This window comes from Oreochromis niloticus, linkage group LG12, assembly GCF_001858045.2.
Source record: "Oreochromis niloticus isolate F11D_XX linkage group LG12, O_niloticus_UMD_NMBU, whole genome shotgun sequence".
NCBI classification, from domain to species: Eukaryota; Metazoa; Chordata; class Actinopteri; order Cichliformes; family Cichlidae; genus Oreochromis; species Oreochromis niloticus.
Genome location: NC_031977.2, coordinates 29030210 through 29047346, shown reverse-complemented (window position 1 = coordinate 29047346; position 17137 = coordinate 29030210). Strand labels below are relative to the sequence as shown.

Below are 17137 nucleotides of genomic sequence, written 5' to 3'. Positions count from 1 at the left end.
TGGATAGGCGTCCAAAAGCATGCAGTACATGACTCTAAATTATAAATGTAAGAGTGGCGATTTTCTGTCTCCCTGCATTAACCCTTTAACAGTGGCGTCCTGTCCACTGTGAACCCTGCACCTTTCACCATAAACAGTATATAAAAATGGATGATGAGGTACAATGATTCCACCATTTGTTTATTTGATTTGATGGCGGAAGATAAAGGTTTTTATGGACTATTGCTACCAAAGTCCAAAAACAATGCTAAACTCCTGCTCAAACACTTCAGAGACTATAGAGCTACCATACACCAGAAGGCAACTAAGTTATAAGTTCTATAGGCGACCTTTAAATTTTAATAATTGTATATATAATTTTATAGGCTGGTCAGTTTAAAGAAAGTTTCATTGTACTTTCATTGTGAATACATTAAAAAAAATAGGCTGAGAAAAAAGCAAATGAACAAATATTAGATAAACTAAAATACAGTAATATTTTCTCCAATATTTATAAATGTAACTAAATGTAATGTACTGTAATACAGGTAAACTAATTCCATCCACCTAAAGCTGGGCGGCATTCTGCATTGACTTTCAATGTGGGATTGCTGAATGGAATCTGTGAAACAAAAACACAACATACAACCACAAAAAATAATTTTAATGCAATAGTGATTTAGATGCCAGTAGCCATTAGGCTGCTTGAACGAACAGACTGTGAGCATATTGCATAGGTTGTTGATCTGGGACAATCCGACACGTGGGCTGGGTGAAACAATAATCAGACTCCAACAACTCCCTCTTCACTGCCCCTTAGCAATAAAATTCACTTTGTTCGTTCCGGTTCCTGCTGACCGTTTTCAGCATTTCCTGTGGCCATTTTTCTTCTTTAAGCGTACAATCTCCCAATGTTCGTATCAGAATATTAAGAGGGAAAGATAGTTTGGTATGCATGCCAATGCAAAGCATGGAGGTGGTGAGACAACTGGTCACGATGGCCATGACAGATTTCCAATTGGGCAAAGTGTGCAGAAAGGTTTCCATAGACTCAAACATGCTGCATCACTTTGTATCACACTGTGACCTACCAGTCCATAAACACATTTTAATGATGGTTTGTAAAAACAACATTTGAAGCATTATATTTTTTTCACATTTGTAGATTAGCTTCAAGGTTTGCTAAAAATGTTATAAATATGAACACATTACTAGTTTGGCTTTGATATAAATAATGTAATAGATAGTTCAACCAGACAATTTTCTCTAAAAACATTTAAATATTTTCAAATATTGCATTTACCAAACCATTTGATGTGGTGCTCTTATTCATAGGTAAAGTTCTACACAGATTAGTTAAAGCCATTTCTCAAATGCCAAACTAGAAAGGGGTAAAGCAGAGGTTTGCCATAGCGACAAGTTTAGAAAAACAATCTCAGCCTCCCTGAGCAAAAAGTCACATCAATACCACATTTTAAATATTGAATAAAAACACTCAAAAACTTGGCAAAACACACCACCCTCCATATTGTTTTTAAACCTCTTGTACAAAAAGGAGAGGCAATGCTCTCCTTCATGTATCTGGAGACTTTAAGTACTCAATGCAAAGGCTATTATTAACACACTACCCATTGCAATTCACACATCTCTAACACTCAAATATATGTCTATACAGGTCAACAGAAGTCCTTGCTATTGCACAGAAATACAGTTTTGTTTTTTTTCACTGGGTACATCTAATGACAAGGCAGGTTATACAGTGACATTTTGGTTTGACAGCATAAATGTTTGTTGCTCTCAAAAAGGAAGAAAAAAAGAAAAGGGAAAAAACAAACAAATCAAAACATAGAAATTGGTTGCATGTCAGCTTCTATTGTTTCCACATATGTTTGAAGACACTCACACCTCTCAAGCATGAAGCGAGCATGCATCTTCATCATTCAAATTTAAGTTTAAAAAGGCAACCACCTTGTGATCAGCTTCACTTCTTCGCTACCACTGCATGCTTTTGAGACAACACACAAACCCTTCTTTCTTCTTGTACTAGTGCTGCGGTACGCGATATTCATAGAGGTGAGGAAGTGCCAGACAAGAGCAACATGACAATATGACATTCATGAGCACATCGACAGTAAACACACACAGGCCCAATATAAAATCTTCTTGTAAAAACATGACAGACACGGTTTAGTGTACAGTTTTGCTCTAAAAGGCAAGAAAGTCAAATAAATATGTTTGAAGAAGCTCAATGAAGATTTCTTTTTAAAAATCCTCTTTGACTTTACTTTTTCCTCTCAATTATAAAGCAGTGATTTTTGATTAAAACAGAGGGAGAAGAAAAAGAAGATGTGATACTGACAGAAGTCTTCCACACATTCACCACTGATGGAACATTTTAAAGAGACAGTGAAAACTGCAGTTGATTTTTAAATATTGCAAAACATAGAAAACAGTTTCTGTTGAAGTGTAAACATTAAATTGATGTCTGATGTCATTTTTACACGTGGACAAATTATATAAAATAAATCATGTCTGTCATACCTATAAATTGTTATCATTAAAATGTAAAAACAACATACTAAATCTTAATTTATATTATTATTATTACTGTAATAATAACTTTATGTTAACATCTGTTTTGTATAAGTGTTTTTACTGTATTGTTATAAATAGTTATATGTGTAACATCTTCATTCATACTTTGACTCCTCTGTCTTTGTCTTTAAAAGGCAAAAAAAAATACTCGTGTCTCTCCCACGCTCACGCATACACATACATACACATTCATACATGCAAGCGTACGCCTCAGTGTGATCAAACACACAAACACATACACACGAAGCTGCCACAGTCATACGCGGGATGGGGGGGTCACCAGGAGGCTCTATGTGCGATTGAGGGTCTGGAAGATTCTGGATATTTGTAGCATGACAGGGCCGGTCTCGGGGTCGTTCATCCACTGGGTGCTGTTCAGAGGATTCTCCAGCATGTCTTCAAACGCTGCACACAAACACAAAGCATATTCGTGAGTTATATACTAGACCCCCAACCCACAAATCTTTCCCCTCTTCTGTCAACTGGTGAAGACAGGCCTTTCTATGTCATATGCCTTAAGTGGACACTGATGTCAACCGCTGGTTTTGGGCTCAGTGACTTAAAGCCGAAACATTAGTGCCTTCATTGCTTCTTTATGTTTTATATATCATTGTTTGGAGCCAGGAGTCACCGTTTTTGAACAAGCGAGTGGAGTGTTGGGTTATTAGCTAACCTATAGGGACAGATATCAAGAAAAACGTAACAGACTAATAAAATACCAGAATTTCACTCACCAAAACCAAAGCACAAGCCTTCCTGGATGTTTAGTATCAAACAAACAACAAAACATAATATAAAATAACCATATATACACGTGAATGAAATAAAAATGATTTCACACTGTTTGAACAGTTTTCCTGGCCCTCTCAGCTAGATCTTTTTCAGCTGCTGGTGGTTTTTCTGTCTCATTTTACAGAATGAGACTATGTTTGAGTTCCTAAAACTACACAATAATATAGGGATTTGAAAAAGTTTTTGATATTATTTTAGGGGAGAATTTTCAAAAACAGGACACTACGTTGGCTTTTACACTCAATGAGACTATACCTAGAAGAGTTTTGGGATTGGTTAAACCCAGCTGGACGACTGGATTTTCCAGGATGGCTTGAAACAGCGGGCTGTTGGTGTCGATGCCTTTGTCCAGATCTTCTGGAGAAGGTTTCCTGTCTCCCAACAGCCACTCACACTGCAGGAATACACAGTAAGGAACAAAAAGGACACCAATTAAAATCTTTATGGAAGTCAAAGTATAAAATTAACTGAAAACAAGTGAAACAGGTATTCAGTGTTACTGGACTTGTTGTTTTCGGAAGGTTTCAGAAATTACTGGGGGGAGGGAGCTAACTGTTAAATTTTTTCGTTAATAATAAAACTACTGACGATGTGTAAACCTACCGCTGCATCCTGTTGGTTGTTATTGACTCTCAGAGCATCGATCACCTCCTTTTCATCAAAGCCCATCTCCATCAATGCAATGACCGCCTGCAGAGTTCATTTAAAAAATATATATATACAGTTAAAATTCTGTCTATTCCAGCAACTATCATGGGAACACAAAACTTAGTTAATAAGATGTGAACAAGTTATGGTTAAACCCCCCCCCCCAAAAACAAAAAAAAAAAACTTCCATCAAAATAGAATATCACTCAAGTTTAAGTGTGGCCCTGTCCCACATAAGATAAGATAAGAAGAACTTTATTTATCCCGAGGGAAATTCTTTTGTCATACACATGCTCAATGTAGCAAGAGAGACAGAGGAACAGAGGAATAAGATAAACAATATATACAATAAGAATAGCAGTATACAGTAATATACATTAGGGTAGTGCAAAATATAATATCAAATAACTCAAATAACATGCAGCCGATGAGAACCCTGAGAGGAGATTTGTAAAATCTGAACTCTTGTGTAAAAGCTAAAATTGCACCCACCCTTGAATCTGGCCTGAACTCCCTTTTCCTGCGGATCCTCTTGAAGATCTCTGTGAGTTCATCCTGCTTGTTGCTCTCATCTGTGCTCGACTGGCTGGATAGGCTGCGGTGAGGGTTAGGACCAGAGGCTGAAGCAGATGCTGAAGCAGGGGGCCTGGGGTGGCAGCTGCCGTAGCTCCTGCTGCCCCAGAAGAGTCCTGGCCTGGTAGTGGCGTGTCCACAGAGGGGTCATCTACATGCTCAATCAGCCACTCCATAGCCTGGGTCACTGACATGCTAAGGAGATCAGATAAAACTACAGTTAGGGTACAAAGATCAGGAACAACTCCTATGAGACCCTTTCGTGGAAGCTTGGTATCAGTGCAAACTTCTCCAAAGTGCTGTCCTGCAAAGTAATGCCATCTGGCCCACTGGATAACAATCTTTTCACCATATTTTGCAACGGGGACATATATATATTTTTTTCTTTTCTTTTTTTTTCCAAATACAACTATAGATACAGCCTTACTGGTTCAGTCTCAGAGCTTTGATTGCTCTGCTCTCAGGGAAACCCATCTCAGTGAGCTGCTGGAGGGCTGTTTCATCTACCCGATCCTCTTCATCTTCATCCAACATTGCTATGAGACACAGACACACAAAGAGAAAAGATCTTTGGTTGACAGCTAAATGTTTGGAACAATCAAACATACAGAAAACCTGCACTGCCAAAATAAATGTGTGTGACTTCAGATAAAAGGTAACATCTAGTTTCTAAAAAGTGCCCATTAGTATGTGGCTAAAATAAAACACAATCCTAACCCTAACCCCAGACTTGGTAAATGTTAAAACTCAGGTGGGCAATAATTTTCCTGAGAGAAACTGCAGAGCTGAATCAATAATTTTAGAAAGATAAAAAAAAATAATACAGCAGAAATGAATTCAAGTTAATGGTGCTGCGACAGACCCAGTTTTTCCACTGGAAAATGGGTTGAAGGTTTTAAGGGATTTTCCACTTTACCATTTGCCTTTTTGAACAGTTCGACAGCATCAGGGTTCAAGGCAAGAAGCTTTTGTGCGACTTCAATAAGAGAAACCAGGATTTTTCTGAGCTCTGTTTGAAACTGCAACAACACAAACAACAATATACAAGGATGTTAAAAAGTAATTACAAGCTGTCTTTGTAACAGTTTATAAACGTGCAGGTAAATTTCTCATTTACAATATTTTAAAGTATTATTGTGATTTATCTACATTTCAGTACACCCTGTAAGCTAAAGCTAAACCTCTCTTACGTCTCTGATGTTGTGTTGCGTAACAGTACGGTCCGTGTGGCGTGTGGATAGGCTGGCGGTGGCTTTCAGAATAGCATCTTTATCTGGAGCTTTGTTTTCTTGTTTCTTCTGTGATCAACAGAATAAACAGCAGTTAATAAAATATATGCATGTTAAAAAAAACAGGACATCTTCCCAAAATCTGGACAGAGGACTTACCTTGTCTTCTGAACTAACGTCAGCCGTCTTTGGAGGGGTTGGTGGCGGTCTTTTCTTTATGAGCAGCAAAACATCTACAACATACATTAAACATGTTAGCTTCATGGAAAACTGTGCAAACCGCGGAAAACTGGAGAGACGCTACATACCTTTATCTTTGAGATTTTCATCAGCAACAGTTTTTGTGTCAGAGAGGACTCTTTCTGTAGCAGCATGAATAAGTTTATGATGTGTAAGGGTTTTGGGATCTTCTAGACTTCCATGTACACACTACAAATTAAGCACAAAACAAAACAACTCAGGCACAACCAGATAACTCATTGTAACTAATCACTTTCTTTGTTTTAAATATCATTCAGTTACTGTTATAAGTAGGACCAATAATGACAGACATTTGAAAAAGTTATTTAACAGAGGAGAAAAAGGAAAAAAAACCCAAAAAACAATGACACATAAATTTTACAATAATGAAAAAGCAACAAGTGGTTAACATATCTGGGTTATACATGAGAAACTAACCCAGCCTAATGTGGTCACAAGCTAGTGTGCTTGTAGTGAAGTTCCCCAGACTGGATAAATGTGAGTGATGCATCAGGAAGGGCATCTTGTGTAAAAATCTATGCCAAATCAAACATGTGCTGTGGGGATCCCTTGGGAAATAAGGAGCAGCCAAAGGTTTTACTTAGCCTGGCTGACTGATGTTAGTAAATCAACAAATACCAATGTCCACTTACTTTCAAAAATAGTTTCATGAAGAGGTGAATGACTTTAAAACTGTTAAAACTTATTTACTGTCAACACAAGCAAAAAGAAAGGAGTATTGGTATTGATATAAGCTATTAGATGAGTATCACGACCAGCATGATAAGGCTGTATAACAGTAGAGCCCAGGGACCTGAACCTGCCTGGCAAAGGATCCATTTTGGCTTTGCAAAGCATTAAAATTGCAGTGAAATAATGAATTATTCAAATACTTTAATAAAATGAACTTCCATTCTTTTCCTGATGATTCTAGCTTACACAGGAGTGAAAATACAGGGAAAAATCTAAGTATTTCTAGGTCTATACAAGTTATATACATTAAGATGGCTGTGTATTGTAATATGCATGTAATAACAGTAGACTTAAAGAAGTCAAGTTGCTTTCTTTCCATGCTCCTTCGTCTACCATGATCTAGATGACCAAGATCCTACACAGAAACAGTGGATTGAAAAAACTTAAACACAATTTTTAAGTTGTACATGTCACAGTGTGCTAATTATCTGCTTTGTAAATGGACTGGTCATTAAAAAAAATAAAATAATTGAACTAGTAACTAACTATTTTAACTAGAAATAGTACCATCTGCTTCTGCTTTCTGACAAATTTTTATGAAAGCAGTGTACTTTGTTTTTTTTAATATAGATTATAGCAATGGTACTGTTGGCCTATATGACTTATGCATTAAAATGGGTTTGATTTGTTTTCTCTTAATCAGCATTAACCAATTAACTACATCAGCTCTGATATTTAACCAAAGATACAAATAGAGTAAAAACAGTCTCCCTATGTGGAGGATTAGCTGCTTTCTCTCTTTGCCTTGTCATCAAAAATTCAGGATTGGTTGGGTAAACAAAACATGACTCATCTAAAAACTCTAAGCTTTGACTTTATGAAGTTTTAGAGACGTAGTAATTAATTTAAGAATATACTGGGCTGACACGAAAACCAAAACTCAAACCACTACTTGAGTTTTCGCCATAGCCCAAGGAAGGAGAAGTGAAGTGAGCTGTATAATAATAGAAAGGCTAAAAAGTAGCATGCGTCTCTTAGTAGCTACTGGGACAACCAACCTGCTAAATTATAAATAGCAAAGTCTACCCAGTTACTATAAATACAGCGCCAGTGATACTGACACTGAGAGTTTACGAAAGGGACATGGCACAGTGTAAAGCACCCCAGGCAGAGGAGTGACAGGTCGAAAAAAAGGAAGCAGGGCAAACACAAACAAGCCAAAAAAAAACCTACATGTTTCAAGCACCTCTCCTTTAGTTTCTCAACAGTCGTGTCTTCCGTGACCTCCTCCAACCACTCCGTGCCGTCCATGGTGCAGATGTGTATTTTCAGCACTTTCCCGGCAAATATCTTTTCCTCCTGCACGAACATAGCTGCAGACTTAACAGTACCAGTCCAGTGACGATAGCTAGCAGCAGTTGCTATGTGCCTATTTGGCAAGCGTGCTAACCTTAGCACCCAGCTAGCCGTCGTCTGTAAATCCACCGACAACAGAGTGAGAGCGGGCACCGACTAGCTGAAGGCCATTTCGGGGTTCCTCGGTCGGTTTTCGCTGCGGTGGTAACCGAGAAACACGTCCTCTGCAAGGCGAGTTCTTGTTGTTTTTTCCTGTTAGCACACAAGCAGTAACTAGCGAAAACCCTATTTTTACTGTAACGTTTGAACTTTGAACTCCCAACTGTACCGCCAACGCTGGATTGTGGGATGTGTAGTTCTTTTGAGTGACAGGCCCAAAAATACAATCAACCCGGTCAAGCTGTTTTTAGAAAACACAGTTACTTGCAACAAAATTATGAAACATCGTAATATTTTCTTCTTTAACCTGCACTTAAAGGATCCTCTGATCTCCAACGGTCCAACATCAAGGTAACTAAAACAAAGTTGAAACTGGAGTTAACCCCCCCATCGAGTTAATTAATATTAAAAATAGGCTTCAGAAAAGAAGAATATCAATTAGGTCACTATATGGCAATACTAAATGCCAATAAGAGGAGTGTTTTTTCTGTTTGTTTTCATTTTTCCACCCTGTTTTATCGATTATATTAATACCATTTTTCTAATATAGATCGATTAAAAAAGGTTGCAAAAGAGTGGTTCAAAATGCTTTAATAAATAATATGTACACGATAAATCTAAGAAAAATCAGAAAGAAGGTATAATCCATTATTATGTAAATTTGTGTGTAACCTTGGATCCTGGTAGGTGTGTTGATCGTTTACAAAAATAAGCTGTTGTAGAGTTTTATAGAAAAATAATAAGAACTGTTTGCTTAAGTATCTCTATGGCAGCCAGTCTGAGCATATTGAGCATGCATTTTTCTTTCTTCTACGTTTTTACTTAATCATTACACAGTAAATTGAGGAATGGGTCCCACAGCTTATACCGACTATGGTATTCAGATGATTTGTTCTTCTTATGAATTTTCACGATGTTGTATAAATATTGCAGCTGTAATTCACTTAAAGAAAATTAATTATATTAAGTTTAACAAATGTCACCACCAGATGGAGACATACTCCATACATACATACATACAGTGAAATAAAAGTAAGCTCACAGGAAAATTCAGCTTTACTCATCACAGGCTAACCTAAATGCAGTGATTACTTTACTGGATTTGTACTTTAGATGTTTATTATAAACACACAAGCATAAAAAATAAAAGACAATTATCACTGATTTCAAGACACACAGGTGCCCTTTATTAGAACAAGAAACATTTTTACAGATTGAAAATGAAAAGGGAAAATACATTTGTTGCAAATTATAGCTTTATAAAGACAAAGGAAACATATTGCAGATATTGCATTTTTCAATACAACCTAATGTGTTTTTTAAAAACAGAACTTTTTCCAAACTACACCAGAGTGCATCTCACAAAACATTTAGGTGGACACAACTTGAGAACATAACCAACAGTTTTCATTTCACTGAAGTGTAACAAAAAAACTTTCTAACTTACATAAACGTTTGCCTCAATGGATTTTTGTGTGTTCCAGAACAGCTAATAAATATCAATTTATAAAACCTCAATATTTATTTATTTTTCCATTTTTTTTATGAGAAAAACACCACCTAACAATATATTGTGTCTATTTGTATATAGTTCAAATTTATTTATGCATAAGGGACAATAGGATACAAAATATAAATTCTGTTCTGTTTTACATTTTAGAGGCTGATAATTGGTGCAACACCTATCAAAATTGCATGCTTAAGACATAAGATTTCTTGAACAAAATCTTGCTTACGAGGGACACGAGGGGCATATTTACAGAAGGAAGAACACAGCCATAGGCTCAAACTAAGGGAGAGAGAAAATGAAGATTCCTTTTCCCTCTGAACAAAAACATACACTGTGGCCGACGGGCCAGATCTCCAACACCACAGGACTCGCAGATACTCAAGCCTGCCTTAACTGCCAATCTCCAAGATGGCCTTATACTGTACAACATATCACATCCCCACTCCATTTCCACACGAGTGAAATCAAACCTAGAGGTGCAACATAATGCTGTTCCACTGATTCAAGAAATTGACATGACTCTAAAGAGTGTAGCTAAGAATCACATGATATTTATGGAAGGGGGGGGTTAAAAGCTCCCATATCATACAGGACCTGTACATGGCATTCATGTACTGTTAACAGTTTACCATCAGTTGATATTTCAGATGCTTACAAATAACTGAAATAACACTGAAACTTAATATGTGCTCTATAAAAATGCCCCTTAATCACGATTTTCATTATAAACAAGATTATACAAAAATATATATATATATAAACAAGAGAAACCATATAAAAAAGGCAAAGACTAAGAGTCCTTAAGGGAAAATAAATACCCAGTGTGTATGCTGCGACTTCACTCCAGAAAAGAAGTACTAAAAGAAAAGACTTACTATAAAGGACATCCACTGCCCTGCTTATGACATAACACCATGGACCCCACAAATTTCTGAAGGCAGGCAATGCTTATAAATAAGACATTAATAAATAAAAGAATGGATGAAACACAGATGTTGCTGTTAGTATAAAAGCTTATGAAGGTTTTTTAAAATCCCATTTACAGCGTTGCCCTTTCTCTTTTTCCTCCAAGAGTGCCTTTTTAGACAAAAAACAAAACAAAACATATGTACAGCAGCTCAGCTGGGTCTGAAGATTTTTATTTGAACTGTTCAGGTATGTGTGCAATCTGAGACTGCATGCTTGTCGGTGGACTCGAGATGCCCTCTGACCAGTCAGACATGTTGGAATGAGGAGATGAACTGGACCACTGGTCAGGGGAGCCGGGAGAGGGTGTCAGAAAGGGGTGGTCAGGTACTTGGACCTGATGGTTTGGGGTGTTGTCAATGGGGCCCGAATAACTGTGCTGGGAGGGTGGGGTGAGGAACTGGGTGCTAGGCATTGACTGGCTGATGGAGGAGGGCATAATCTGGGTCTCCTGAGGCAGGATGGTGTGGATGGGCATGGTGGAGTTGCCTGTGCCCTGCTGGAGCTCTGGAGAACTGAGCTCCCCACTGATGAAGTTTTGGGTGTTGGCTGTGTTTGAGTTCTGGTGCTGCAGCTGGATGCTCTGCTGCTGCTGTTGATGCTGCTGCTGTTGTTGAAGCTGCTGAAGGTTCTGCATCTGCTGCATCTGTTGAGCTTGCTGTTGCAATATGTGCGACTGTGGACCCATTCTGGTGTTCTGGATGCCCTGATATGTCATCATCTGAGTCAGGCTGCTGTTTGGGTGGCCATTATGGAGCGTTGTTGTCATCATCCCGTGCTGCCCTCCCTGGTGAAGACCTCCTTGACCACCAGGGTTGTTTCTCATTGGGTTGTACTGACCTGGTTGGCTCATGTTGCCATGCATCCTGGACAGCCAATCACACTGTCCATTCATGGCGCCCTGGCCACTGGAGACAGTAACAGGTAGATGGGTAAGACGTGGAGGCATTGGGTCAAACTGCATTCGAGCCAGCTCCTGCTTGCTTGGCATCACCATGTGGTTTACAGCCAGGTGTGGGTCAGACATCCCCTGCAGATGGTTCAGGGATACAGACGGCGACTGCTGGAAAGGTGAGGTCATCATCGGCGGTGAAGCCACATCAGAGACATAGCCATGTGGAGACTCCAGGGAGTCAACTGGAGACAGAACAGCTGAGCTATCCAGGAGGTTCCCAGGCTTCCCATCCTGGGAATTCTTCTTCTTCACCTTCATGTCTTTGCCCTCCTTGCACCCGATGCCTTTGGTGCTGGGCTTGCGTGCCTTTTTGCTCTGGCCTTGACCTTGAGGCTGGGGCTGCTTCATGTTTCCCAGGAAGCCATTAGGCGAGCAGAGAGGGGGTGACAGTGTGGTACTTAGTGACCCCCCATGCATGGGAGGACTTCGTACCAGGTTGTACTCGTCCATCAGCCGCACAATGTCGTGATGCATTCTCTCTTGTGCAATGTCTCTGGGTAGCCGGTCCATGTGATCAGTTATTTCTCTGTTGGCAAAATGGTCCAGCAAGACCTTGGCAGTCTCGTAGCTTCCTTCCCTAGCAGCCAAGAACAGAGGTGTTTCCTCCTGAAGTAAGCAGAAAGGAGACAATATATTAAACAGTTTAACAGATGCACAAGGAATGTTCCTTCATTGCCGAAAGGGGGTTATTTCTATACCTTGTTATTTTGCATGTCCTTGTTGGCACCATTTTTGAGTAGCACAATGGCTGCCTCCACGTTATTCACTGCTGCGGCCCAATGTAGGGCTGATTTACCTGCAGAGACAGGAGCAGGGTCATTAGATATGAAATTCATTTTGCACTACATTTAGCACTAAAATGTGAAGATTTCAGGTTTTTGTGAATATCATAAGTGGCAAAAAACATTGAAACCTTACCAAAATCATCAATTGCATTGACATCAGCATGGCAGTTAATGAGCTCCTCCACCATGCCCTCCACTGCCAGCCTGGCAGCCAAGATCAGGGGTGTAGTGCCATCGTGCATGCGGGCATCCAAGTCTGTGGCACGGTTCCTTATCAGAATCTGCAAAGATATACAACACATTACTCCTTTTGAGCTCCATTAGATTCCTTTAGAATAATTAATTTTACAGGAAATTTAAAGTATTTTAACCTGATAATTAATAGCACTTTGTACTATTAATAGTTTTTTTTAAATAGCTACATTTTTCACACAAAATGTTCATCACAATTTTAAGATGAAAAAAAAAAAAAAAACTTTAAAGGAGCCATGCTCACATTTGCATTTTGGGTTTCTTGATCCAAAAATAAATAAATAAATCAATCAATCATAAAGAAACCCACCTGGAACACTCCCTGGGCATCAGCTGCCACAGCAGCATGCAGAGGAGTTCTGCCCATGTTGTCTTGTATGTTGGCATCAGCGCTGGCCTCCAGCAGGCGTTTAGCAGCATCAGAGCGGGCATAGCGGGCAGCCAGGTGAAGAGCTGTTTCACCTGTCCGATCAGTCTGGTTGTGGAGGTTAGCACCTTGGTAGATGAAGTCATTGATCACATTAGCAGAGGCGTCCTCCTCCTCCTCGCTGTTGCCCGTTTCTAAACCTCCGCCACTGCAGGACGCAATCATCAGGGGTGTGAATCCATCTGCACGGAAGGGCCAGAAGAAGCGAATGAAAAAAAAAAAAGGCACTGCATGGTCAGCACAGTACAGTCATATTAACTACTGCAAAACTACAGGAGGGTTCACTTCAAAGCACCTGGCAGATCAAAACAAAGCAACAAACAAATCGAATGTGGATTTGACACTTTTTCCTGGGTTGAATCATCACAGCGCTCTCTTTTTCGATAATAGATTCTGATCAAGGCCCCGGCATAGGAGAAGCTTCAGAAGGAAAGCGAAGCTAGAGGGATAGAGGCCAAGGCTTGCTAAAGCTAGACTGCTGCAAAAACGAAGCATTAATATCTGACTGTGAGAGGCGGCTCAGTCAGTCGACTTGGATAGGTTTTCTCCTCTTCAAAAGGATAGCAAGCCCCAGATCTCGCAGATTTGGTCGATTCAAGTGCATCGATCCGCAACGGGGGGAAAAGTGTGCTCTCAAGTTGTTAAACCTGTTACTTTGATTTTTCATAGCTTTTCTTCAGGGAATTTGCCACTTAGTACAAAATTGGGTTTTTGCATCTGATGCCTTCATTGGTTTTTGTAATGTAGAATAAAAAAAGAAAAGAAAACAGAGGCCTATTACTGGTCAAATGATTAATCTGATCAGGAATCAGTGTTTTCCCCCAGGCATCTGGCTTCCAGCCAGCTGCTTTGAAGAAGATCCTTTACCCTGAGGACATGGAGCTTTAGCAGCTCCTACATGCGCAATTACACACGCACGCACACACATGAAAACACACACACACATCCTTAGGAAATGTGAAATGTTCACCCAGAAAAGATAATAATCAATTCACATACACAAGTTTACACAAGAAAAACACACACACAGAAAAATGTGTGACTACTAGAAATGTGTACTCAAAAAGTTCTTTGCCCTTTGATCCATTCAAATATCAGTAATAGCTTTACACTACCGAGGGATTTTCCTTTCCCAGTTCTTTCACCTAGACTTTTCAGTTCTGTATTTCACAAGCAAAAAAAAAAAAAAAAAAAAAAAAGCAAAAAAACCAAAGAAATTAATATATATATATTTCTTTTAATGCACAATTATATATAATTATATACACATAATTTCCTAAAAAGAGAGCTTTGCTGACATGTGAAACAATTACAGCTCAGGAGGTAATTTAATGGTTTATATAAAGACAACCAAGTCATCCGCAATAAAAATGACCTAAAGATAACAGAAGGTCCCGCTAATATAAATAATATTTATGGTTAGTAACCCACCTGGACCGCGGACATTGACATCCAGGCAGTCATTCTCAATCTCGCCCTGAGGGGGTGTGGGAGCTATAGATGGGATGCGCAGGTCAGCGGCATCCAGGTGCTGCTGCGTCCACTGGCGGTTGTCTGTCTGGTCATCCGCATCCAACACAGCCTGCTCATCAAACTGTTAAAACGGGGACAGCAGGAGGTTAGACAACTGAAACTGACTTTAAATCGAATTAGAAAACCCCCCAAAAAAGTTTAAAATGTATTATAAAAAGATCATAAAATTATTTTAAACATTTAAAAATACACAAACAATTCTTTCAAAGCCTAGAATTAAATGTCTTAGAAAATAGTTGCTCAGACTGTAAAATTGAATAATAATAATAATCATTATATTTTTGTTCTGTCAGAGTTTCTTACCCTAAAGCGTTTCGCATCTGAAGGTTCGTCTTCTCCCCACTCAGTGTGGGTGTCATCCATGAGAGAAATGTCTGAGGTGTTTTTCATTGGCCTGTGATGAAGCAGAAAACCTTTTAAAAATCCTCGTACTCCACTGCTTCAGTCTCATACAAGCCACTCACCATTAATAGTGTAGCGATGTCGAAAAAACAAAAGCATTGATTGATTTCATACCACACCCCTCTGCCCCAACAAGTCAATTAATTCACACGTAAACCTGCTATATCATTATCATTAATGATCCAGAGAAAAATCCCATTTTTCCAAATTTGGCTGATCACCAGTAACAACCATTTTTCCTAAAGAACTGGCCCGTCACCCAACTCGCAAAGAAACACACACCAAATGACAGCGAGCGCCGAATAAATGTAAACTTACTTTAATCCCACCGAATCCTCTCCAACAGGCTCACGTCTCTTCTTCTTGCTATCTGTGGTCTTGAAGCCCTCGGGAAGCCAGAGCCGCCCGTGTTCATGACGGCGCTTTCGGGCAGCCACCATTCCCAGTCCAAGGAAGGCCAGCATCCCTAAACCGCCCAGTACCAAGTAGATTAGGTAGTACTTCTCTATAGGCTCTTGTTCCACGTCACCTGGTAGGAAAATGGACATTATGTTCACAGCGGGCTGAGGACAAGATGTGGACCGCTGGACCGGGACACCCAGGATCAGCCTGAGTGTTCGAGCAGAGCTAGTCCGGCTCTCCTTCGCCCCGCGGTTTCCACTGCAAAACGCAGCCAGTGTCTGAAATGGACTGACGATCCTCACCGTTTGTAAAGCTAGCTTCTATCTATTCAGTAATAATCAGAATTGCTAACCACTTTTCATCAAAAAAAGAAAAAAAAGGGATGGGGCGTGATAAAAAAAAGAAAAGGGGGAGAAAAGTACACCACCACCACCACCACCTCCTCTCTCTCTTTTCAGCCCAGGGTACCAAGAGACAACTTTACCATTTCTTCTTTAAGAGAAAAAAGGGAGGGGGATTAATGAACTTCAAATTACTGCACGCACTTTAAGCTGTAAAGACGAAGGATTTATTAGGATTTTCGAGATAACAAAGACTCCCAACTTCTAGCACACTCCCGATCAATTTTTCCCCTTCTCTTTTTTTCCACTAACGATTTTGAAATGATAAACTCCCCCAACCTAAACCCTCAGAGATACATTAAGTCCTGGTATTACATTCAGCGAGGTGAAGGTTGCAGCAGCCCCTCACACTGGGATGAAGTGCGTGTGCGTGCATGTGTGCGAGTGTGTTATCCGTGGACGTATATGTGTACATGTCTGAGAAACAGACAGATACGGTTATGTTATGTGATTTTGGAGGCGGGGGGAGTGTTGGATGAGTTGATTTACAGCAATTAACCATTTTGGAGCCTCAAGCCATCGGATTTACACACCGAGGGGAGGACTCATTGTTTAGGCCAAGAGATTCACAACTGCATTTGTTCACGGCTGCATAACAAATACACAATCAAAGAGTTGTAAGGTTAGGACCCGACCAGAGGCCACGTCGGATACATTTGCTTTGAGCGTGAGCATGAAAGAGCATGTGTCTTATCCGAGTATGTTCTGTACGTGTGGACACCACAAGGCCCTAAAGAACCCCATCAGTGATTTTTCATGTTTTAGTCCTCATACTACTAATGACATTTATTTTACTTTACAAACAATCAAGCTAATTTGTGCAATCCTGTTTTACATTTTAGACTTTTTTCAAGGAACCTTGGGTTTGCACTGAAATGAAAATGATTACCAGTGTGTAAGATACACTAATGTTGTATGCAAATACAGCTTTAAGGAGTGTAGTCGATTTTATGCTTTCGTTTATAAAGAGATCCAATTTTTAAAAAAGACTAAACCAACAATTATCTAGTCGGTCTTGTCTGTGCCACTCACTCTCAGGGTTCATTCATTCCTGCTGAAGAGACAAATCTTTAAAAACAGAAAGTAGTTTACTCTCAAAAGAAGGTAATTACTTTCCTTAAACACTAATGCATCAAATTCTCCTCAGACAGAAAATGATTGTGTTTATTGGGGATTAGTTTCAGCAGTACATTAACTCATTTTGAGCTTTAGTGAAAATTTCCAGCGGCAGGACTGTGTA

At 39.5% G+C, this 17137-nt stretch overlaps 2 protein-coding genes across 2 annotated transcripts in view; both read right to left on the bottom strand.

Moving 5' to 3' along the window:
- Positions 1-622: 622 nt before the first annotated feature.
- On the bottom strand, positions 623-8471 carry ubac1 (UBA domain containing 1). Its single transcript, XM_003454182.5, is given in 11 exon segments — positions 623-2979; positions 3622-3760; positions 3970-4056; positions 4507-4671; positions 4674-4782; positions 5015-5123; positions 5504-5606; positions 5778-5885; positions 5976-6049; positions 6125-6245; positions 7983-8471. Coding segments are annotated over 11 exon segments (1269 nt in total). The 5' UTR covers positions 8121-8471; the 3' UTR covers positions 623-2863.
- Positions 8472-9423: 952 nt separating this feature from the next.
- Positions 9424-17137, bottom strand: part of notch1b (notch receptor 1b) — a 41638-nt gene continuing 33924 nt past the window's right edge. Inside the window, exons 28-34 of the mRNA XM_005473596.4 lie at positions 15413-15623; positions 14996-15086; positions 14591-14753; positions 13043-13341; positions 12614-12761; positions 12394-12491; positions 9424-12301 (exon numbers count right to left, since the gene is read on the bottom strand). Of these exons, the coding sequence (XP_005473653.1) occupies positions 10913-12301; positions 12394-12491; positions 12614-12761; positions 13043-13341; positions 14591-14753; positions 14996-15086; positions 15413-15623 (2399 nt within the window). The 3' untranslated portion in view covers positions 9424-10912. The remainder of the gene's footprint in view (positions 12302-12393; positions 12492-12613; positions 12762-13042; positions 13342-14590; positions 14754-14995; positions 15087-15412; positions 15624-17137) is intronic.